The following is a 23865-nucleotide window of genomic DNA, read 5'->3' as shown; positions in this document are numbered from 1 at the left end:
CTCGGAAGCCGACAATTTTCGACTTTTTCCCCCCTTTGTCCACCCATCGTTATTGAATTCCGCAACGGCAACTTCTTCCATTCTTGTCTCTCCTCGTACCGCGATGTTCTCTCTCTCTCTCTCTCTCTCTCTCCCTCTCTCTCTCTCTCTCTCTCTCCCTCTCTCTCTCTCTCTCTGTTCCTCTTTTCATTCGGGGATCCGCGAACGTTCGGTGAATAGGTTTTGTTATGGATGTAACGGATCCGCCGCAAAGAGGACACGGTTTCCACGGGGAAAAAGCGAGGAAAACTCGCCGCGGATACGTGACCGACTTGCGTAACAAGCTTGCGAATCTATGGCCACGGATTACCACGATTAAGCCATTTTTTCTAATTACCGCGAAAGCATCGATGCCTCGATGCGATCGTGCTTACAATTGCAAGTGGACATCGATAGAATTATGAGCGGTACGCGAAACTTGGAAAAATCTGGGAATATCGCCAGTAATATATTTCCCTCCCGTTCGAAAGCTTCGGAATAAATACTAAATCGAGAAACTTACATTTATGTGATTGAGAGACAATCCCGCAAAGTGTTGAAATATATGTTATTGTAAAATATACACGTGCAGTTTAGAAATTTTATTATCTACTAAAAATCTACTAAAAAATATATCTATTAAAAATATTTTTTAGACTGTTGGAATTTGGTTAAAAAATGAACAAATTTGTGTCAATTAGCTTCCACGAAATCCCAATTTGAAACTTATTTTTTTTTTAATCAAAAAATCGTGTGATTTCATTTTTTCTTTTTCTTTTTTTTTTTTTGATAAACAGTATATACGAACTGTTGAAATTATATTATTGTAAAATTATATACACGTGCAATTTACAAAATTTTATTATCTACGAAAGAATATTGAAAATACGTTAGTTTGTGTCAACTAGCTTTTACGAAATCCCAATTTCAAGTTCATTTTTTTGTTTTGTTTTTAATCAAAAAGTCGTGTTACTTTATTTTTTTTTCTAACAAACAATACACGTATTTGGAAAAGCAAGCAGAGAACTTTAGGCGCGATTAAAATCATCCAAAATGTAAGGAGAATTTATCGCTGCCAAGAGCTCTGATTCACGATTGACGTACGAACTTGGAATTTGAAATCAGCCAGCCAACCAGAGGGACAGTTAAAAACGCGAGGACGTGGAGCGACTACGCCGAGATTTGTCACGGAACGTGAAGTCATTGAATTGTAATACAGCAGTGTGTAAGAGTATTACAAAGGATTTATCATATCATGCAGTAAAGTTAATGAATTAAAATTTCGCCGAAATACTAAATTATCAAGTCTCACGTTCTTTCAAAACGGAATTGCACCATACGTACGCACAAGATACGTCAGCAATTAAAAATTAGAAATCAAAAGTTTCTAAAATGGAAAAAAAGAACACTGGCGTCGAAAATCGACCAAATTCAATTCAAGCTGACCATGGGGAAATGGCGGATTGCTTTCAAGATTGATCGTCCATAATTAGCGCGGTCCGCGAGACAATCGGATCAGCCGAACGGAAGTATTTACCGGGACTAGATCGATACAGACTAATTGTAGGATTATCCCTTAATCTGACAGTAACGTTCGATCGGGGAAACGGCAACAGGAATCGCGTAATGTTTACTTAATTACTGACCGCGCTATATCGTACAATTACATCGGCAAATGGGCGGAACAGAAGCTCACTTCCGTCCCGTGCGTTCGGCTGTAGCTGAATCTGAAGCTTGGCCGTGATTTTCAGTGTTTCAAAAGGGTTTTTCCAGGCGTGGAAAAGTTTCAGTCGGCGTGGCTCGGTAATTTCCTGAGTGGAGAAGCTACATGCAGCGCCCCCTACGTTGCGCGCCGCGACGCCATAACGTAAAATGGAGGGGGAGGGCCAAGTAAAACGCCGCGTGAAATATGCAACGATTAATCACCGAGCCTGTTTAGAAACATGCCTCGTTTAAACACGCCTCTCCCGCTCGAATATAGGTCCAATAGGATTTTCCATTTAAGACGATTCAACGATGCATCAAGCACCGCGGAAGGATGAACGTCGTAATTAATTGCATTCAGTTGCTGTTTACGTCCAGTCTGTTGGTAGTTATCGCGTTGTTGGCGTTGGTTCGGAATAATTCTGATTAATTGCGACGCTATCGCGTTGTCGTTACGTCGTTACGCCTTTTTTTTTCTTTTTTCTTTTTTTGCAAGGCCTGGTAGTATCTCTTCTCTGGCGAGCCGCGTTTCATGCACGCGATGACGCGCAAAAATGTATACAAAATAACCGAAGAGTGTCTAACTATTACATCATTAACAGTGGCTAAAATAATACCGTGTTTTTTTTTCTTTTTTCTTTCTTCTTTTTTTTTTTGCCGAGACTCTGTTCGTAACGTCGGTAGAAACTTGATAAGCTCTCGTATGATATAAAATATTCTTTGCTAAACTGCAAAACAGAATTACGAGGTAAAATATCTCTCGACTTTCCGAAACTACTGATTCACTACTCTCGAACGTCGTTAATCACCCGTTCGATTTTTACCTCGCGTATTGGCGCTTATTTATGGTATTTCGAACGGAGCGACCGGTGGCTCCTCGAGAAAGAGAAATGAAACTTCACGGAACGAAAATCTTCGAAGCTTGAAAAGCTTCGTTCCCCTTTTTTTTCAAATATATGCAAAAGCACAGTCCGGCACGCGCGAAACGCTCATAAACACCACGGACCCTCTTCTCGTCGTCGAAACAGCGAAAAACATTCTGCCTTTCGCGGCGTAATCGATCATTTTACGCGGACGGATTCCCCACACCCTCCCATGCGTTTTGTTCCTACGCTCGCGTAACGACCGGAACAGACGAATTTTTAAATCCGGCTGCTGCTCGACACCGGCACGCGGTCGAAAAATATGAAAAACCCTCGAACTATTGACGCGGGGAGGGCGAAATTTTCCACGTCTAACCACTTGTGCACGAAATTACACGTGCGTAATTCGTTGCACAGGATGGAAAGAAGAATTTGTCCGTGGCTATCGATTTGATGGGAATACATGTAAAGAATCTGACGCAAAAGTGAAAATTCTTTTTTTTACATATTCAACTCGTCATGATTCTAGACACGCGGACGTGTATTTCACGTAATTTTCACTAACATTTGATTTATCACAGTTGTAACATCAGCGTGAATCTGATTACAGTAATACAAAAGGCACTTCCTGCTGAAACAAAATCCGAAATTGTTTGACCGCTTGGCGATCGAGAAATGACCTCTAAAGCGTGGTGAAAAAAAAATCGTGTTCGAGCTTGAATGCAATTTAAAATTTTAATTTCAATCTGAAATTTTTTAAAATTGATCAATTTTTGTCAGATTAATTAATTAGAATTAACGTTTCCTTAAATATTTTGATATTTTCATTAAAAAATACCACAGGTGGGAAGAAACTTTTGGCCCATCCCATACCACGGATATTGCAAAACACAGGAACCAATTACAAAAAGCTAACACATTACGAAATAGTATGTTTAAAAAATTACGCACAATAATGTCATGTTATAATTATACGAATGTCATAATATAATAATTCCAGATATTTCGTTTCATTTCGTATTCCCTTTGACAGAGATTAGCAACGAAATTAAATCGGATTAAAAGATTTCAACAGTGGCAATCGCGACGTCCAATGACACCGGGATCGGAAACTGCTTCGCTATCGTGACTTTTACTATCGCGTGAGCGCGATAGAAAATGTAGAAAACGGGGGAGGGTGGTGGAAAAATAGAGAAAGAGGTTAGGGGGTACACGATCCTTGGTAACAATGAAAAATAGCCGGGCGAACCGAGCCATCTTTCGCGATCAGACCGAACAGAGGAAATATATCTCTATGTCTGTACGGCCGGCAGAAGAAACGGCTCGGCTGGTGCAATTACAGAGAGAACGGACGCGAAATTAATGCCAATCGATTTCGTGAAAGCCGTACATTTCCCGACGCCACACCGTGGTCCGGTTACTCTCTCTTTCTCACACACACACACACACACTTTCACCCCTTTTCAAAAATTAACGACGACAAGTCCATTCGAGTCTTAGTTGTTGGTTTTTCTCAAGACAGCGTTCCCAAGAACTTTGGTTGGCCGATGGAGATCGTGTCACGGATAAAAAGTGACTCCAATGTATCACGGCCTTTCACAGTTAATTCTACGATAAGTATAAGTGATGTCGCTTTGAGGAAAAGCGCGATTTTGAGAAATAGATTTTTCTTCGAGAAGGGGAGAGAAAGAGAGAGAGAGAGAGAGAAAATTAATTGATTCTTCCACCTTGACTCTTAAACTCGTATCGAACTTCTGTCTTAACTCTCAAACTCTGAATTGAACTCGAATCTTTTCGCCGAATTCTCAACATTCGTCTTTCTGTGAATCACCTCGAATCTCTAACGAGTAAATCAATTATTTCGTCACTGATGAGATGATCAATGATTTGATCATTATCTACATACAATATTTCAATACGGATCGTACATATTTAAAGTAACTTGCTCCCTGTTAAATTTCCTCCAGCTACAGTGAAATATTCGAAATTGATAAAAGCCGCCAAACCACGTAACTACGATTCTACATACTCAAACTCTTCAATTAAAGGTAAAAAAAAAAGAAAACAGAATGAAAGAAGACGAGCAGTTGCACCAGCGATCGGTTAGTGGCTAGAAGAAAGGAAGAAAGGCGCGCTCTATGGTGGTAATTATGGAGGTTGATGAGAGTTTCACGGTAGGTGCAACCGCAGCTACCATCGTGCCTGCCTTCCACGAAATTGTGGCCACTGTTGCTCTCCCTCTCCCTTCCTCTCTCTCTCTCTCTGTATTTAGTCGTGCCTGTTCCCGTTGGATATATCGTACACAACGCGGGGCCAATTCGCCGTGTGTCGACGACGGTTGCTAATGTCCGCGAAACGTTTCGAGGAAAAAATCGAACAAACGTCGATCGAGTATCGGACATCGATTTCTTGCTGCAACGGCCAACGTTTGCGACGAATAGTCCGGGATATTTGTCTTTTCGAGAGATTCGGCTTTTCACTGAGCGAACGCTCTCGCTGAGATAGCAAAGGGGAGAAAGTAGGAACGCAAAAGTTCTCAATTTTCAAGTACGAATTTTCATTTCATGGTGATTCATTTGCCTGTGGATCGAGTTCTCTCGAAATTATTTACGGATTCATTTCGGCAAAATGAATTTCGGTCGCAACATTAGGGGGGTACACTTCTTTCGGAAGAAATAATGACTCCTTTAGTAAGTAGAGTTCAGAGTAATTTCAATAATATGTTGATATTATTCTCGTAGCGCTGAAATTTCCAAGTCAAAGTTGCAAAATTGATTTTCGAAGAAATTCTTTTTCACGCAAAGGGTAAAGAGTAAAGGCTCCAAACTTCTGAGTTTTATTCTTCTTTTCCTTTCTTCTTTCGCGATTATTGTAGCTGCGCGGCCTGTTAATTCTGCTTTTCAATTTACAGAGTCAGATCAATACCGAAATACGATCAAAATCAGAAGACATAATTATATTCATATCCCCGCCTATGCGATCTTCGCGTTGATAGAATAATTTAACCACTGCACGGTAATTTTATGTGTATAATGATTATAATGATTCTATGAACCAATAGCGAAACCTTAATTAGATCGCATCAGGTTTCACCGTCCATTCCGCGAAATTCTGAATTACAAAATTAGAGCAATTGCAAATAATATTATTATAAGTGCGGCGCGCGCGTCTGACCATACGCTTTCCTTTTCCACTCGCGTTTCTCCCAGCTGGTCATTTAATATACAGCCTTTGATAATGATTCAAATGCTTAATAATATACAAGTGCTTGCATCACGAATCATCACTATTATAATTATCATCACTATTATAATTATATACGGTATATTTTATACGCACGATGCCGATAAAGGTCGGAACGCGGCGAAGAAAGTGGAATAATTAATTTCATGAATACACAAGCGGAAAATTCACTTAATTTCCACTATGAAACACAATACATCGTATAATTGCTATATGTTGTTGCATAATTAATATCATGAAATATTCATTGTAAAATATTATTATCATATTATTTATAACTCTGCCGAGTTAACTCGTAATCAGTTTCGAGAACTCCTCTCTATCTACGTTAATGGCTACGTGTAATAACAGCGATAGTCAAATTTCGACGAAACCTCATAACGCTTCTTCCAATACACATTAACAATTTTACCTTGCTCTAACAATTTTTTAATTCAGCGATTATTTTATCTCACGTTGCCAAAATTATCTGTATACTTCATTTTATAACAATGCCGAAAATTGTGGAGCAATTTATGGCCGATCTCGATTTTCTAATTAAGAATTTATCTAATGTAGTATAACGTAACTCAATTAATTTATTAAAATAAAATACATCTACTGTAATAATTTATTCTATGATAAAATAACATAAAAACAGAGATATTAAAATGTCCCTCGTCTTAATACTCATTTCTTTTCAGCTCGCCATCTTAAAAGAGTTACGTCTTCGAAATTAAGAAGAATGTACGTACGTATGACCATGTTCATATTCACAAAAGGGACCTAGAGAACTGTTCGAATGCTTTGTTACGAGCCTTGCAATTATTTCAACTTCCTTTCTCCTGTGTTTTCTGAATGATAAAAATCGAAGGAAAAGGAAGAGGAAGGTTCGACGAAAGGAGAGAGGAAAGAGGCAGTGGATAAACGAAGCAACGTTCTCGTTTCGTATTTGCATTCGTTTCCAGGGATTCTCGGCCGAACAATGGAGAAGCATCGGTGGAAAATTAGGAGAGAAAAATCTGAAACAACGATGTGACATATTTTTTCGTAATTGCAAAAATCGCTGCTCGTTGGATGATGTGTCTTATCGAAGAAATTAAAGTGCAAGAAATATAACAAATGGCAACGAAAATCGTTGAAGCTCCTAAAAATGTACCGACGCGAAATTTGGAAATCTGGGAAATTTCTACGAAAAATTAAACTGATAATTTTGATCATTCTGCTATCGGAGATTTACTCTTTTTAATAAATATATCGTCAGAATTAACACAAAGACAATTACTCGTCAAAGTTAGCACTTGGAGTGAATGTTGGAACTCTTTTGTTGTTTAAATATGTATAACTCTAAATAAATTCTAAATAAATTATTACTAATTGTAACTAGTATCTAGTATAAAATTATGGACTAATTATAACTGTTGGCCAGCATTGGATAATGACTCGTCAACTAATTAACAAGATATTGTAAGCTAGTCTTGACACATGCTGAAACTCATAGTTTGGATAAATTGGAAATTTTCGATGAACAAACGATTTTAACGAGCGTAATTCTATGTTCATTAACACTCCCCTATTGTTTTACGAAGCTTCGATGCAGATTTAATTAATAATGAGGTAATATTGAGAAATTTGGATTATGTTGAAAGTTCCGAATTAAATAACAGAGAAAAAACAGAATTGAATACGCGGTAAATATTAAATAATATTTGCAAACGCATAATTTTCTTTCGAAGTATTATATATTAGAATAATTGAAGAAGCCAAAATACTCAATGAGAGAAGAATCTAATATAATTTGCTTCTATTCAATGAAAATCTCATTTTATTTTATACATTTATTGCTTCGTTAATTTGTCGATACGTCGTTAGAATTTTTATCAATTCTAGATTTCAATCTGGATAACTACAACTTTTTCTTTCCTCCTAAATAAAGAAAATTCTAATTACAGAGGATTAAGGTATTCATATATACCTAAAAAAAATGGTAAACCTAAAATGTGCAAACCTAATCTGAATACGACCAATTTAAATAAGATGCTTGAGCAATTCCTATTATCTGAAACATCTTCTACAAAGAGATCAAAAGCAGTAAAAAAAAATAAGTAAAAAGTAAAAAAAAAACAAAAATAAGTAAGAAATTATAATTACAGAGGGTCAAGATACTTGAAAATGGCCAATTTAAATTTCCCATTTATCTGAAACACTCTCTACAAAGAGACAAAAAAAAAAATAAATAAAAATAAAAATAAAATTCCAATGACAAACTGGAGCTATCAAGTGATTCTGTTAAACGTAACGAGAACTTATTAGGTATAAACGCGCGGAGAACCACTGAAGCTGATTCGACGGACGTGCGCGACCATTTTTCAAAGTTGTTTCCGTCGAGCGGAAACGAACGCTCAACCCCGGCAAAAATTTCATTTTACATTTTCGATTTATTTCGTTCGGGGTAGCGACTCATCCCTCTTTGTTCTCCGCGCTTATCCTCTTGACAATCTGATCCCCTGCGTCCGCCGACAAATTGCACCCTATTGATCCAAAAAAGGAAGGATCAACTACCGTAACGGTTTATGTGGTATTATTGGAAAAAAAAAAGAAAAAAAAATATGAAGAAGACAAAGGATAAGGTATCAGTCGGTGTCACCAATCTAGCTGATGATACACTGGGTCGCACGTGGCAGGTGTTTCAATAGAGACTTAAAGTGAGTTAAAATACAGTTCATGCAACTCGTTCGCCGAAGTTTTCGAGAGGAGTTTATACAAATCTTTTCACGCGCTCGTTTATCAAATTTTGCTCCGTATACCAACTGTGTGATAAAAGTTTTAGACACGTCACAAAATTAATTAGATCTAGTAATTCTTTTAACATTAAATTCCTTCCTAAACAGTACTAAGGTGTTTCTAGTATTAAGCTTTTATTGCAAAAAAATAAATAAATAAAATTTACTCGAAAACTATCGAGTATATTAATATCTCCTACGCCTTTTCGACAGTCGGTAATGTTTCTGACACTGATCAAACTAAAAATTTCTTTGTAACTCATCGAGGTTATACATCGGCCTTCAACGAATCAAATCTAGTCCTCTTCGAACTACTTTAAAACGATATTTAACAATTTCTCTAACGTCATCGTGAGAAATTCATGTGTTTCTCTCTAAACGTTCCAATACTTACGAACGAGGTTTCTCTCCAAATGTTCCAATACATACACGTCTTCGTCATTGTTACATCTATTCTTTCCTCGCGGGAGGCCCTCTTGTTCCCGCGTACCGCGTTGCCATGAATTTCGCGAAATTCTGAAAGGCGTGCCCTGACGCGCAGCATTCACGTTCCCGTTGTATCCTACAGGTTCTATGCGGTTCACCGGCATTGAAACAGTCGCAATTGTCGCAAGATTTATTCGGGATACTCGACCGCCAGCGAAACGCGAATCATTTTTTCCCCACCTCTCCCTTTTACAAAGGGACAGACTTCTTTCCTCTCTTTCTCTCTCTCTCTCTCTCTCTCTCTTCAGCGGGAGAGATATCGTTTTGAAAACGTTTGGAAAACTTTAGTAGAGCCGAGCAGACGGTCACAGAGACGGTTTCGCTACTTTGTCTCGCATCCCACTGCTTTTTTGGACGCGATTGAGAAAATTCCCTCTCGCCAGATCTGTCTCCCTCATATTTGGAATTTCATTTCGAGGATTCTTCGTTGAAAAATTCCACGACGAAATTAGGGCAAGTAAAGTTAGGACACTGGACCGATTTTTGACTCCGCTTTTTTTTTTTTTTTTTTGCTGGCTACTCGGTGATTTACAATTTTCCCAGAAGTATAAAATTTTTAAAATGTCTACTTTCGTCGAGGAGAGTTTTAATATATTTTTTATCGAAGAAACAACTGGGTTTGTTGAGTACCAAAATTATTAGAATCAAACGTAACTTCTTCCTTGACGATTTACAATTTTCCCAAAAGTGTAAAATTTTAAAGATATCTACTTTCGTCGAGGAAAGTTTCAATATATTTTTTATCGAGGAAACAACTGGATTTGTTGAGTACCAAAATTATTAGAACCAAACGTAACTTCTTCCTCGGCGAAAATCGAATGCTGGAGACATTCGTACGTATCAGGAGGAAAGAAATTCAGTTGCCAATCTTCCCCTGTGATCTTCGTATAATATAATCTTATAAATCGGTCGCCGTAATTGCCAAGAAATTGACCTTTCGCGAGATAATCCAGCGTCAAACGTTCAAAGCCTGACCGCATTTTCCGGAAAGAAAACACGGAGGGGTGCTCGAGGGAGCCGGTGTAATCGTGTTCGAAAGACACGCGGAGAACGACAAGTTGCTCAAACAGCTTCCAACTAACTTGGCTCTCGGTCGCTATCCGGCCGGCACGTTTTTACGGATACTTCAGCCCCGGCGATAAGATCAAAGAAATAGCTCGCAAATGTCTTCTTTGTGTCGGAGGGGCAAAGTGGGCGCGCTACGTGGGGAGGTTTACACGCGACCCTGTGACGAACAGTTCGCAAACTGCCGCCGAGAACTGTTTACGAAACTTGCCTGTTTTCCTTTTTTGCGTATCGCCGGCGAAACTTGGCGCAGAGGCTCGTCTCCTTTAACTTATGCCGCATTACAACGCCCCAATCCCCTTCGCCTGTACAGGTTGTCGCAAAACGTGCGCCTCAAACGCAATGGCGGAACGTGAATTTCCTTCGATCGTTCGAAATAAATTCCACAGACGAATTCCTTCCTCAGAAACTGTACCGATCAATCTTATGGATGAAAATAATTTTGACTTCTCGCGCTGGTAACTGGTGGCCGCGGACCGTAACGAGTGACCAAACCGTATACAATAAATCGTCTTCTTTCTGAGTTTCATCGGCATATCACTGGATAGAAATTACTAAGAGGTAATGAATTTATTATTCGTTCTGCTCAAAACTGAGAAAATACTGCAATTTTGGGCCAAATGTTCTCAACGTGCGTGAGACTAACCCCTTGACAACTGGTTCGCGGACCATAACGAGTGACCGAACCGTATACAATAATTCGTCGCTTTCTTTTTCTTTTGAAAACTCGTCGGTATGATATCACGAAGAAGTAATCAACTTATCATTTGTTTTGCCTAGGTTATATTTAAATATATTTAAAACTGAGAAAATATTGCAATTTTTGGCCAAATATTCTCGACGTGCGTGGCACGTCATCCCAATGCAAGAGGTTCATCTTTCAAGATCCATGTTCGTAATATACGTCATAAGACAATGAAATAAAGAAAGAATATCTGTAAAGATTTGTGAATGTCTTTCGTAAATGAAAATGTTCATTCTTTCGAATTAAATATTATATTTTATATCGAATATAAATGTGACATTCGTAACTTCAACAGTAAATACTTTCTTTTATTATTTATTAATATTTTACGTTCTTTCTTCAACAGTAAATATTACAAAATAACACAAATCATCCAATGGTAAAACATTAAAATTCAGTCTTACACTTGTGATCGTGGTTATGAAATAATAAAAATTCGTCGAGACGTTAAATTTCCTAGTTGGACGCTAAATGTGTCGCGTATTTTGCAACGTCCTCTACTTCGTCACCTCGCGAACCCAACGAACCAGTGTTCTTTCGTCGTTTAAGCGGCGAATCTATCATCTTCATCGCGACAGCGAATTCTTGTTGTTAGAGTAGAACACGATGGGGAGGGGTTGGCCTTTTTGTTCGTTTGACTATTTGGCCTATTCATTGAAGCTCTAGTTTATCGCAGAGGCATTACAAGCGCATAAAGGGAAGAACTGCGCCGAGAGATTCATCGTTCCCGCGGAATACCAAAGCTCATAGTAAAACTGCCGGTTCCGTTATGGCCGGGGAATTAAATTAAACGAATATCTCGTCGCGTAGAATGGGCAAGGTCATTACCTTTTTTGGGCAACCGCGTTCAACTTGCCGCGTTTCGTGAAACTTACGAAAAACTGAACTTCGTTAAGAAATTTTCCATTAGCTCGTAAGTCGAATATCTACAGCGCCGAAGCAACAGAAACTATTACTGGCATTGTTCTTTTACTTTGGACTGACGATAAAATTAGCAGGGGACATTCCGGTTTGTTCTTGAGTTCTTAAGGGAGGAGACTCCCTTCCTCGGTCTCTCTCCGCGGAATAAGAGAAATCTTTTTGAACATCTCCGCGTCCGCATCAACGAAAGTTTGCTTATTTACTTTTACGAAACAAAGAAGGACTTTTAAATTGACCGCCTGCTTGGTAAAAGTCGGATCTCTTGGCAAAATTGAGATAACAAAGATTACCCTAATTTCTCAAGTTCCAACCGATCCCTTGTCCCCCGGTAATAATGTTGATGGTCGAATGTAAGAGAAACGGTAAAAATCGAAGGAAAGCTACCAAATCAAAGTGAAATGGGGGAACAAAGAGTTGAAACTGAATTTTCGATTCGTAATTAATAAAAAATTTCGTCCAAATTCGTCCAACGAAAGGAAGTAAAAGTCGAGCGGGCAAAATTTGATAAACACGAGCTAAATTTCAAGTAACTGCCAAGAAGCTTCGTTGTCGAAGAAATTTCGGTAGCTTTATGGGATAATGGGGCTCTTTGCGCAACAACAAACGAAGGGAGGGGCTGTATTCCCAAGAATACGCGCAGCCTCGTTATCAATGCATCGAATCAAAGAGTTTCGTAGAAACTTGCCTCCAACTTCGAAAGAATCTGAATTCTTAATTAACTGATAATCTTCCGTGGAATAGAAGATGCACGGGGCAGCATCCTCGGGGGAATGTTTATACCGTCAATATTTATTCGGCGCAAGCTGCTTGAGAAATACTTCGTTAAATACTACCTGGCTTGTGACGTAATTAGAACTTGGAAGACAATAATTACGGAGGATAATAAACAAGGATTTCTTTCCGCTAAATGTCACAAGGTGCTTCTTCCCTGTTCCGCTGAACTCGACTCGATAACTTTGTAAACAAGTGAGTAATTATAGTACGTCCATCATTGATAAATGTTACATAATTCGAATCGATTCTTTCAGCAAGATGTATGTTTTTTGTAAGAGCACAAAAAATAGAGCTCAAAAAAAATTAAAATATTAATACTCGTCAAGTCACTCGCAGGGGAGTCGAAACGTTGGGGGGAAACGTTGAGAATGTTCAAATGAAAAGAAAAAAAGAAGAAAACCAAGAAACTCGGTAATAAGGAAACGGTTCAGGAGGGAATTCGAAATCAATCTGAACCGGGAGAGGAGGGGGGGACGCCAAGTTTCTCTTCTTCGCGCAATCGAGACGAAACGAAAGGGGATAGTGTCGAGCGTTGCATAATCGATCCGCAAGGGTTGCTGCATCCTGTGGAGAGATGCAGCAGTGGCGGCGGCGGTACGTCACGTGGTGCAAGGGGTCCGCATGCCACCACGTAACAAGTGATACGAATCGTTCTGGACAGAATTTTCTGGCTGGAGAGAGCAGAGACAAGCAAAAGGGGACGAGGCCGGGTTCTCCTGGCAAGTTGCCTGAGGGAACTCGAGTGGCAATCATGACAAGGCAGTGAGGGCATCAGCTACTGGCCAAAGGCAGGGGCTGATCATTTTAGAGAGCAGGCGACTACTTCTTGAAAGTTAAGTGTCAGCCGAAGATATTTTCTTGGCGAATTCCCTCTTCCTGGCATCTTCCTTTCTTTTTTTTTCTTCTTCCTCTTCTTCTTCTTCTTCTTCTTTCCTTTCGTTCCTTCCCTCCCTCGAGAAGAATTCCCTTATCAGATTACGTTCGATCAGCCTAGCCTGTAGTTTCAGGTAGACTCTCGGTCGACTCAGTGAACCGATGAAGTCGATACTTTGGAAGCTTTCGACGAGATTAGCGACCGTTGCATTCTTTAAAGCCCTCCGGTTCTTGTTTCCCTCCCTTGTTCTTGTCGCGTCAGCGCCTCGCCCCGCCACTCCTCCCGTGTCCTTGTCGATTCATTTTCTTCTGGCTCGCGAATTCGCGCCGAAAAAGGAAAAACAACAGTGGCAGGCTCGCGGTGTTTTCCTTTTTTTTTTTTTTTCCTCCTCCATTTCTTTCGTCGGTCGAGATATTTTCTCTGCGAACACGTGTGATTTATGCAATATCCCCGAGCCCGTGAGTTTACCATATTTCACGCTGTTGAAGCGTATTGTGCGTCGCGGGAGGCTTTTGAAACGCGAGCCTTTCGCCAGCGTGGAGAGATCCAACCGGCCTCACGGTTGAAATTTCACGCGAACTCTCCACTTGGATAAACTTTTCTTCCCGCGTTATCAAGTACCGTGTTCCTCCCGTCGAACGTTATCTCTCTCCTGGGGAAATTGCGCGTTTACGAGTTTATGAGAGATTTACTGCTGCCGGGAGGAAATATTTAACCTCATCCTTGCGTTTTTCAATCGGGCGCTCTTTTCTTCTTTTTTTCTTTTTTTTTTTTTTCCTTTTCTTCGTTATCAAATTTTTATCGACGCGCGAAAGCATTGGAATATGACGTTAATGTTATTTTTAAAAAAACGCGAAGCACTACTCATATGTTAAATTGAATGATATACAATGTCTAATTCAAGTGAAACTACAATAATTTAACGAAAATACATGGTTCTCGATCAAGATCGAGAATCATTGCAACGTGCCATGATATCGTCGTCAAGAAAGTCGTCAAGAAAGTGACTGAAAGAAAGAAAGTAGAAGATCAGAACAATATTAACACTAGAACTACCGACGACTAGAGCATAAAATTTTCCATCAGAATATAATAAATTACACAAGCTTTTATTCAAACATCTTTCGAAAAATTATTTAAATTTTTATTAAAAACACATTATTTTACGTTTGCAAGATTTCAAATAGCAAAGAATTATAAATCATTCTGTCCACTTTGGTAGTTTCATTGTTAATTTCGAAAATTTTAATTTCATCGCTAATTTCTATCACGGAAGTGCCAAAATTGAAATGAACGTAGCCGGAAGTCAAACGGTACTTTGAAGATTAATGTTCCTTTCGTCACTCGGATGACACAGCTTTTACAAAGCTTGAGGAATGGTTGAAATTGAAACAGAAACAATCTGCTTGAGGGAAAACACTCTGATGGATAAAGTCATTTACCGATAATCACCGTGATTAGGAAAAAGGAAAACGACTCGCAAGTAGATAATACCCGCGCGCGAACCACCTGATTACCCTCTTCTACGCAACGTTTTCACCGAGCGTGGCTAATCGCGAACCTTTCGGTCTACCGCGGAAAATTGCTAATGAAAGCGTGATTAATATCTTTATAACCTTCCTCGAAAAAACGGCTCGAATGAAAAATGCGACAACCTTTCATTTCTCTTCTTCCTTCTTCTTCTTCTTCTTCTTCTTTTTCTTCCTCAATTACCGCGTCCACTCTTACCAAACGTCTCCATTTCACGGATAAACGTTTTAATTTATTCGTAAAAGACATAAGTACATCTCAATCACTTTTATACAAGATTTGAATACTGTGATCTTCGTTGAAAAATTTTTCATTGATTTTTCTTTTTTTTTTCCAAGATAAGAAAAACGTTTTGCCAAAAAACATTTTTACTCTACGTTCTTTGCTGACTTTTCTCACGTGGAGTAATGTTGATTATTCATGTTCAGAATTGGCCAAGTCCAAGTACAGGATTGATGAATTTTCAAGCTCGATTTTCTCGAATATCGAAGGCTTTAGGGGGAAAAATTGTATTCTTTCTTTCCGACGTAATATACTACTCTTATCATCACTGACGTTTAAGACGATTCCCACTTTCGAAAGTGTTCCAAATTTAATATTTATTGCGTGAAAACACTCTCTAGAGAGATAATTGTTGACAATTAACACACGTGTCCGCGGGATGATCCCTCGTTGAACTTCGTTCAGTAATTTTGCACCTCCTCGAGGCTATTTCCGTTCCCTTTTTGGTTCCACCGTCGTGGAATGGCCGAAAACCAAAGGATAGAAAGGGGGAATTGATGCGTCTCGCTGGCACAATCGCCACGAATCGAGGCGAGGATTCAAAAGAGGGCGGAGGGAAACTTCGAAGTTTGGCAACACAGAGCCACGGCGCTGGAATTAATTCGGCGAATGGAATCTTTGTGCCCATGGCCACGAGAGCCTGAGGCCAGCGAAGAGAGTGAAGTTTCTTCGCGAGTACGCGCGGAACAATGGTTCGAACAACGGTTCCAGGAACGATGCTAATCCCCAAAATAAATCAAGATCGGTCGATTTTCCATCGTTGGCCAACGTACACGAGGTTGATGAAGTTGCAGTTTGTTTGCAATTTTGTCTCTTCAAGAGACAAACGGCTGAGAGATTGATCGGATCGCGTTGACGTGCCTCGAATGTTGAAAATTGAGACGGTCGGAAGATATATAACGGCGAGGTTGAAAGACGTCTCGGTTGGAAGATTGGGAAGGATCGGGGTTGCTTCGACGAATCAATCCAAATTATGGTACGTAAAGCCGTCGAAACATAAGATTTTGCAATTTGCTTGTAACGTAGGATCTTCATAAAAACGGAAATTTTTTTTTTGTACTTTGCGTCTGAATCGAATCGAATAAAAAAATTTAGACGAACGTTCTGCAACGAATTTTCTTCTTTGCAGAATGATATACTTTACAGATGTTACAGATGTTATCGTTTGGAATGTTAATACTATTATTATTCCTTACGTTCGTTCTGATCGACCTGATCCTAAACTTTCAAAAATAATCGATTCACATTTATGCAACGAATGCAACAGCAACTCGCATTTAACTCTTGAGAAAAAACGTATAAAAGTCTCAACAGAGGTGCACGAACTCGTGCCCGAGTTTAAACTCGCTCAAAAACTCGATTTCGTTCTTTTTCTTTTCTTTTTTTTCTTCGCCCGTGAAACATCGAGAACGAGACAATGCGAGACGGTACCGCCAAAAGGAAACATCGTTTCCGCAAAAGAAAGCGACCAGTCACCGCGCGGACGAAACAGAATTTTCATTTCTTGTCCATCGATGAACCACTGACCCGTTTCTTTTTTTTTTTTTTTTTTTCCTTCATCCTTCGAGAACAATGCGAACTCCCGTTCCGTTGCTTTATCATCGAAAAATCTCGATCGTAGGTTTCTGCCCGATCGATCGAAACGAAAACTACCCTCTCTCCCGAATAATCAGAATGGCCAGAGATTTACAAGTACGCAGAGATTCTCTTTGTTGCCAAAAAAAAAAAAAAATAAAAAAAGAATAAAAAAAGGAATTTGTCGCGAGAAGAACAAACAGTAGAGAAATATTCTTTCGCTTGTTTTTCATTCGCCGGCTCGTTCCGGTTTCCAAGCCGAATCGGCACGAATCGAAGGTGAAAAAGTAGGGGCGCGATTAATTCCGCTACGTGACCGGGGCCCGCTCGTCAAGGCGTAATTCAGTGATTGTTGAAAATGATGTTTGCCATACGTAATGGCGCAAAATCGATAGGCACGTATAAGCAGAGGGGAAATTAACGTCGTGCCATCCGGTACACAGGACCGTGTACCACCACGGCTAGATACAGCCGGCATCGAAACCCTCAATTTGCGGCGATAGCCTGAGCGCCTCTCTCCCTCGGCAAGGGACGACTCGTCGCGCCAGATCCATGATCCCTCGCTCGCTAATTACTACCTACGTCAAATTCCCCACCGATTGCGAACTGCTGCGTCGGACAACCGCAATAAAGATTTCGCCCGATTAATCGGGATTTCCACCCGTTGAAATCTTCGCCCGAGATCCCATCCAATGCGGCTCTCGCCTCGCCGCTGCTGGCCTCGCTAGATCAGAGGAACTTTACGCTACCATCGTGGATAGTAGCCTGCGTCATAGTAGGCTGCGTGCAGCGTCCTCAAACGTGTGTATTTTTGCGAAATTGAAGCGACTGTCGCGCAAAAAAATAGAAAAACGGAGAGGGAAATGATTGCGTAGTGATAATAACGAGGACACAGAGATCCGTAGGTCTAAATGCAAGTAGTCTTTTTTTAATTTTTTTTTTTTTGTTTTCTTCCCTTGTGCCACTCACTTTTCGTCTTTTACCTCTTCTCTTTCCTCTATCTCAGTTTCCTCTTCTTACGTCGAGTAAAACTTTCCGAAAAAATTTACGAAATTACGACTATCGAAGATCGTTTCCTTAAATTTCCAATCCTTTGGGATTCCTTTCCGAAAATGTCCTTTCTTTCGAAAGAGAACGAAAGAGAGAGAGAGAGAGAGAGAGAGCGTGTTGGAAAATATTTCGCTCGTGTTCTTTTCGGTCGCGTAACGACAAAAGGTCGCGATAAAAATGAAAGATTAAAGCTGAAACGCCAGTAACACTACTAAATGGCCCATAGAAAGTTTAGGTTAGCGCCGCATATGCGACAGCGTCGTATCCCTCCACGACGTCAACTCCATGGACAAGCAGCATTTCGTATCTATAGAATAGACTATTGGAAACAGTCTCGTTTCAACCACTATATTCCGAACATTCCGTCGTTCCTCAAGATCTGCCGTTTCTATTCTCTTTTATTCTGTTTATCCGCCTGTGCGTTCTCCGCTCGTTTGCATCGGAATTTCATGGAAATTCAAATGTAAAGTACCAGTTTAGAATGGCAGTTCAACGAAATGTTATTCTTTGACATCCGGAGGTCTTCCTAATTCTATCTTTCTTCCAAAGTGGGAAAGATTCGATCTGAACCAGAGCGTTTCTACCTCTCTCAAAAAATAAAATTAACTCGTGCTTTTATTCTAATTTGATTCAACGTCCGATTCACACCCAAAGTGTTTCAAATCCTTTTTTAGAACTCATCGGAGTCAACGGATTGAGTTTCCAAAATTTAAAGCCCAATAACATCCAAATATCAATATATCTCATATCATTTTTCATAAAAATTCCAACCTCAATTTAATTCAATACCTGACTGATGCCTAGAACCTATCTCCTGGAAGTAATCACAGCAACAGATTGAATTTCCAAAACTTGAAGCAAACAATATCCAAATATAGTTCGAATCGTTTCTCATAAAAATTCCAATCTTAATTTGACTTAACGCCCGACTGAATATCTAAAACCCTACCTACTGAATATAGTCGCGTTAACGGATCGAGTCCCCAAAATTCAAATTTCCAAACGCGATAACACTCACCAGTGTCATTTGCAAAAAGAAAAAAAAAAACCACTGCAACCATTTTAAATTCCCTCATTGAAAACGCTCTGTACGATATATTCCTCCGCGAGGAATTAATCTCTCGACGGGGTCGAATTCACAATGGCCCGGCGCAGAAAAGGAATAACCCGAACAAGACCAGGTGGAATCAGAAGTCGCGTCTCGGGCGCGAAAAGTCGAGGGCCCCCTCTCGCGATTTCTTCCGCGAGAGCCAGCAACCAGCTAAATACATCACGCGAAAAGAAACGTAAGAAAACTTACCGCTGATCCACGTGCCGTTGAAGCTCTTCGGAGATAACGAGCCCGCCAGCCATTCTTCGAGAGAAATACCAGGTGCGGCTGGCGTCCCCGTGCCGGTGAAATCCGGGCTTCCGGTCAGAAGAATCGCCGCCGCGATGACCAAACCAAGGACGACCACGCCGACCAAGCAGCCGGCCAGCAACCGCCGCCAATTCCGCTGCTTGTTCTTCGTCATCAGGTCCTGGAACAATTACCGGAAGACCGGCGGATTAAACCTTGTCCACTCGGCTCGCAACGAGCTGTACGTGTTCCCCGCGAGCTGGACGACGTTTTGCCTCGGATGGGGAAGTTAGCAAGTCGACAGATGCTCGGGATGGAGAAGCAACCGGATGTTCCGAGAGGTTTATGACGAGGATAAGGACGGTTTAACCAATGCGGTTTGGAATCGAACAATCTCGGATGTTCTTTCAACGGTGAGTTTACAAAGGTATATAAAGTCTGATAAAATCTGATTTTAGATTACTTACCGTGTAATTTATATATTGAATTTAAAGTTAATAGACTCCTTTATTGGTAAATGACCTCCTTAATTTATAATTGAATATTTTTGTAAATACAGAGAGAGGTTCACCTGGAGTGCCTTTTGTTACACGAGGCGAACTTTCGGGGAAGAAGTTGCAGAATGCGATGCTGGAAATATTTTTCTTCAATCGTCGTTTGTTTCATATTACATTCTGTTTTTTTTTATTTTTGTGATTAATCTATAGTATTTGTTTTTGGATATTCTCGTCGGTGAAAAGAGATAAAGTCTGTGTGAGATAATTTAATGTACTAAGATTGGGATGAATGTACAGCTTTTGGAATAAAACGGAAGCAACAGCCTAAGAACTTCATAATTATACACACTGCATTTTTACTTCATGTCTATCACTGTTTCGTATAAACATTTTTTATTTAAACAATTTTACATATTTACTTTCTCACCGTTGGTTCCTAATTCCTAGGTTAGTCGGACAATCAATTTTTTTTCTCTCATGTAAAAGATTATTATACAAGATCAACAGAGTAAATAGAGACTAATCAAACGATTTTTGGTAGTGAGAAAAAATCGTTAAAAGTATTTCTCTCGAAGTAGGAAGCATCAACTCGTCTCGTTATTTATCACCGAGCGTGTCAATTTTTTCTTCGACCCTAACTTGGAAGAAGGTCCATCTGGGCCTGCAACAATTCCTCCGTACTCTTTTGTGTTTACCTTCTGAATCTTTTCAACACGACGTTTAACTTCCCTGATGAGAAATTCATTCGTGCATTTCCCCGGCTATAGAAAGCGTTTCGTGCAAGACGAAAGGCGCTTTAAGCCTGCTTCACATCAATCATAATCGCGAGATTCTGCGACTAAGAATTGCATGTTTTACTCTTCTCACGTAAATAATTACAGTTGACATGATTCGACGAAAAATGAAAAAATAATACGTGTACAATTATATTTCTCTCTCAATAAATTTCACTAAAAAAACACACGCGCAATGGCAAAAACAAAAATATAAAGCATTCGTCGTTTTTACGAATACAGTAAATATTCCTTTTTCCTCTTTTTTTTTTTTTTTAACAAACAAGAAGAAATGACTGCATTTGATACCGAACCACGAGTATACAGAATATCCACGATATCGAAATCTCCAATATTTAGATTTATTTATTTTATTCACACCGAACACTTTGTGCTTCCCTCTTTATTCTAACATTATGTAACAGTTGAACGTCATTGTATAAAATTCTGTTAATTTAACGTTATTCATAATCCTAACAAAAATGAATTTTAAAAATACCTATTTAACTGTCTTCTTTTACATAAAAAGAAAAAAAAAAACAGTCAAAATTTCCCCTCTCTCACCTGCGAAAAAATAAAAGCATCCTATATTTTAAAAACTAATCTTTGTACTAATCTGAACGCAACAGTTTTAAAAATCCTTCTACATATGAAATATAGTTCAAATTTCTCTACCCCTGTTTTTTCAACAATTTTGCCTACGAAAGAATAAAAATGAATACCGTGTAATTTAAAAATCTCGTCACTACCTGGAAAATATTTTAAAAATCCTCCTCTGTGTGAAAAAAAAAAATTGAAATTTCTCGTCCCAATTTTCCTGACAACTCCATCTACGAGAAAATAGGAATGGCCACCCTATAATTTGAAAACCAATCTTGCCATTAAATCCCCCTACCCCGTGTGAAAAATAATTAAAATTTCTGCTCTTCCATTTTCCTCGCAACTCTATCTAGAAAAAAATAGAAATGGCCATCCCATAATTTAAAAACGAATCTTATCATTACGCAGAAAGGAAGAAATTTTTTAAATCTTCTTCTACATGAAATAATAATTAAAATTTCGGCTCTTCCATTTTCCTGACAAGTCCATCTGCAAAAAACCGCCAGCCCACAATTTAAACACCAATCCTATCATTAGACAGAAAGAAACAAATTTTAAAATCCTCCAACCACACAGAAAATAATTAAAACTTCCGTTCCTTCATTTTCAACTGACAACTTCATCTACGAGAAATTAAAAAGGGTTCTGCCACCCCACAATCTAGAAACTAAAACAAATCTTATCGTTGGACGAAAATTTTAAAAACCCTCCACCGCGTGAAAAAAAACAATTAAAATTCTTGCTCCTTCATTTTCCTGACAGTTAGTTACCATCTACGATAGAATGGCCATCCCGCAATCTAAAAACCAATTTCGCGTCATTACGTAAAAAAAAAAGTTTTTCAAATCCTTGCCTGCGCGCAAACAGCAATTAAAATTTCTGCTCTCTTTCATTTTCCACCAGCGGGAAAACGGAGACGAGCCACCTCGCAATTTAAAAACCAACACCGGTCAACGTCTTCCCTGATCGAACCAAGTAAAAAAAGCTAAAACTCTCCATTCGAGGGACGTGCCGATTTTCTACGGCGACTGCGCTTCCTGTCCTCGATCGCAATGTCCATCGAACTTCGACGAATGACACGCGTGGCGGTGAACCACGATCGTTTCGTTCCATTCATCCGATTCGACTCTCCGTGTGAAGGTGGCCTTAGGGTCGCGGCACGCGCCATCAACTTTGAATGTGAGGGAGGGAAATTCAAAGAATGGACGAGAGGATTCGCCGAGACGGAATAATCGTCCCTCCGGGCGTATTCCGCCCGCCTTTTCCAAAACCTAAACAAATATCGATTAGAACTCGAAGCCCCCCTCGTCAAACAACGAACAAACCTCAGCGACTGAGCTTTTCAATTATCGCTGAGAACGATATCCCATAGTCGTGCCTCGTTTAAGCAACCTTTCTCTCTTCCGGTGATTACTAGCTAATTATTCAAAGATAATTGAACGTCGTTTGTACGCAGTTGAGCGCCGTAAAAAATATTACATTCCGTGATAAGTAACTCGCGGGGAATTTTCACGCTAAATCGCACGGCGTTTGTTTCTTGCTTTTTGAATTTATTAAAAAAAAAAAAGAAAATCGAGAACCTCGGCTGGAAATTAATTTTCGTTAAAATTAATTTACAGATTGGATCGTAAATTAATTCCCATACAAGCAACACGGAGCAACGATTTTTCTTCATTCCACGATCTGAGCTGGAATATTTTATGAAAATTTACGTTTCAAAAATTTACTCTCGTGGCAAATTTATATTTTCAACGAATGAAACGAGTTACGAATCACTTTTCGCGCTAAATGTTATATGTACGGCCTACTCAGCATATTTTAAAACATAGATTAGATCATTTGTAACAACACGGCGTCTCGTTTAAATCGAGGCTCAACATTTCTTTTTTTTTCTGTCTCTCTCTCTCTCTCTTTTTTGCATCACGATCTGCAGGCTGCGCGAATTTTTATGCAAATTCCCCGCGCGTCTGGGAGAATACAATTAAAATAATAGAACCACGCTTGCAAGTTGTTCTATCTACTGAAAGTTCGTGAGAAAAGCGGCGCACTTGGGATGTATATTATAAATCGCGTTACCTAGCGAGTAACACACTAGCGTTTAAGTGAGAGCAAACATTTTTCTACTCAGTGATAACTGGACCGCAGACTTTTATGCAAATTCATAATTTTACGAGTACGATTAAAAAAAAAAGAAGAAGAAGAAGAAGAGGAAGAGAAAAGATGAAGCTGCTCTACGCCGCCAAACGCTTCTTCGTCTCTATGCTATTTTTATACGAGAAAACATTCGTTACCAAAGAGAAAAGGCTCTCGAGCCGGTTAAATCGAGATTCCTCGCCCATCCCCCAGCCTGGAAGAAAATTAAAATTCGCCCAAGACGAAACGCGTCGAAATTGAATTTCACTCGAACGAAGGATCATTACGCGCGTCTGTTGTTCGCAACGCGGAGGGACTTCCGGTTCCGTAAGAGCTTCTCGTTCGTAGGTTTATCCGGAATCTCCTCTGGATGACTGGTCGTTCGCGAGTAAGCCACCGTGAGAGGGGATGGGCACCATTTCACCTGGCTATTCCGAACGCTACCGCGCCCTATAAATCTAGATATCCGTGAATTCCGCGAGAGAGTAATCGCGGCGGGATCGTCTGCGTAAACGACTCGCTCGGATTCTTCCGCTGTTCGAAATTCGCCTCTCTGCATACCTAGATCGTTTAATCCCTCGAATTCTTACGGCTGTCGCGATCAATGAGAATGGTTCATCCACCCCTATAA

At 39.7% G+C, this 23865-nt stretch overlaps 1 protein-coding gene across 1 annotated transcript in view; it reads right to left on the bottom strand.

Moving 5' to 3' along the window:
- The window catches only part of LOC122528297 (inactive dipeptidyl peptidase 10-like), a 186286-nt gene that overhangs the window by 126410 nt on the left and 36011 nt on the right, over positions 1–23865 (bottom strand). The window contains exon 3 of the mRNA XM_043653267.1: positions 19193–19412. Coding sequence (XP_043509202.1) covers positions 19193–19412 — 220 coding nt within the window. The remainder of the gene's footprint in view (positions 1–19192; positions 19413–23865) is intronic.

The sequence above is a fragment of the Frieseomelitta varia genome, unplaced genomic scaffold (genome assembly GCF_011392965.1).
Source record: "Frieseomelitta varia isolate USP_RPSP 00005682 unplaced genomic scaffold, Fvar_1.2 scaffold_248, whole genome shotgun sequence".
Taxonomy (NCBI): domain Eukaryota; kingdom Metazoa; phylum Arthropoda; class Insecta; order Hymenoptera; family Apidae; genus Frieseomelitta; species Frieseomelitta varia.
Note: the sequence above shows the minus strand (reverse complement) of the source record. Positions and strands in the feature narration are given on the sequence as shown.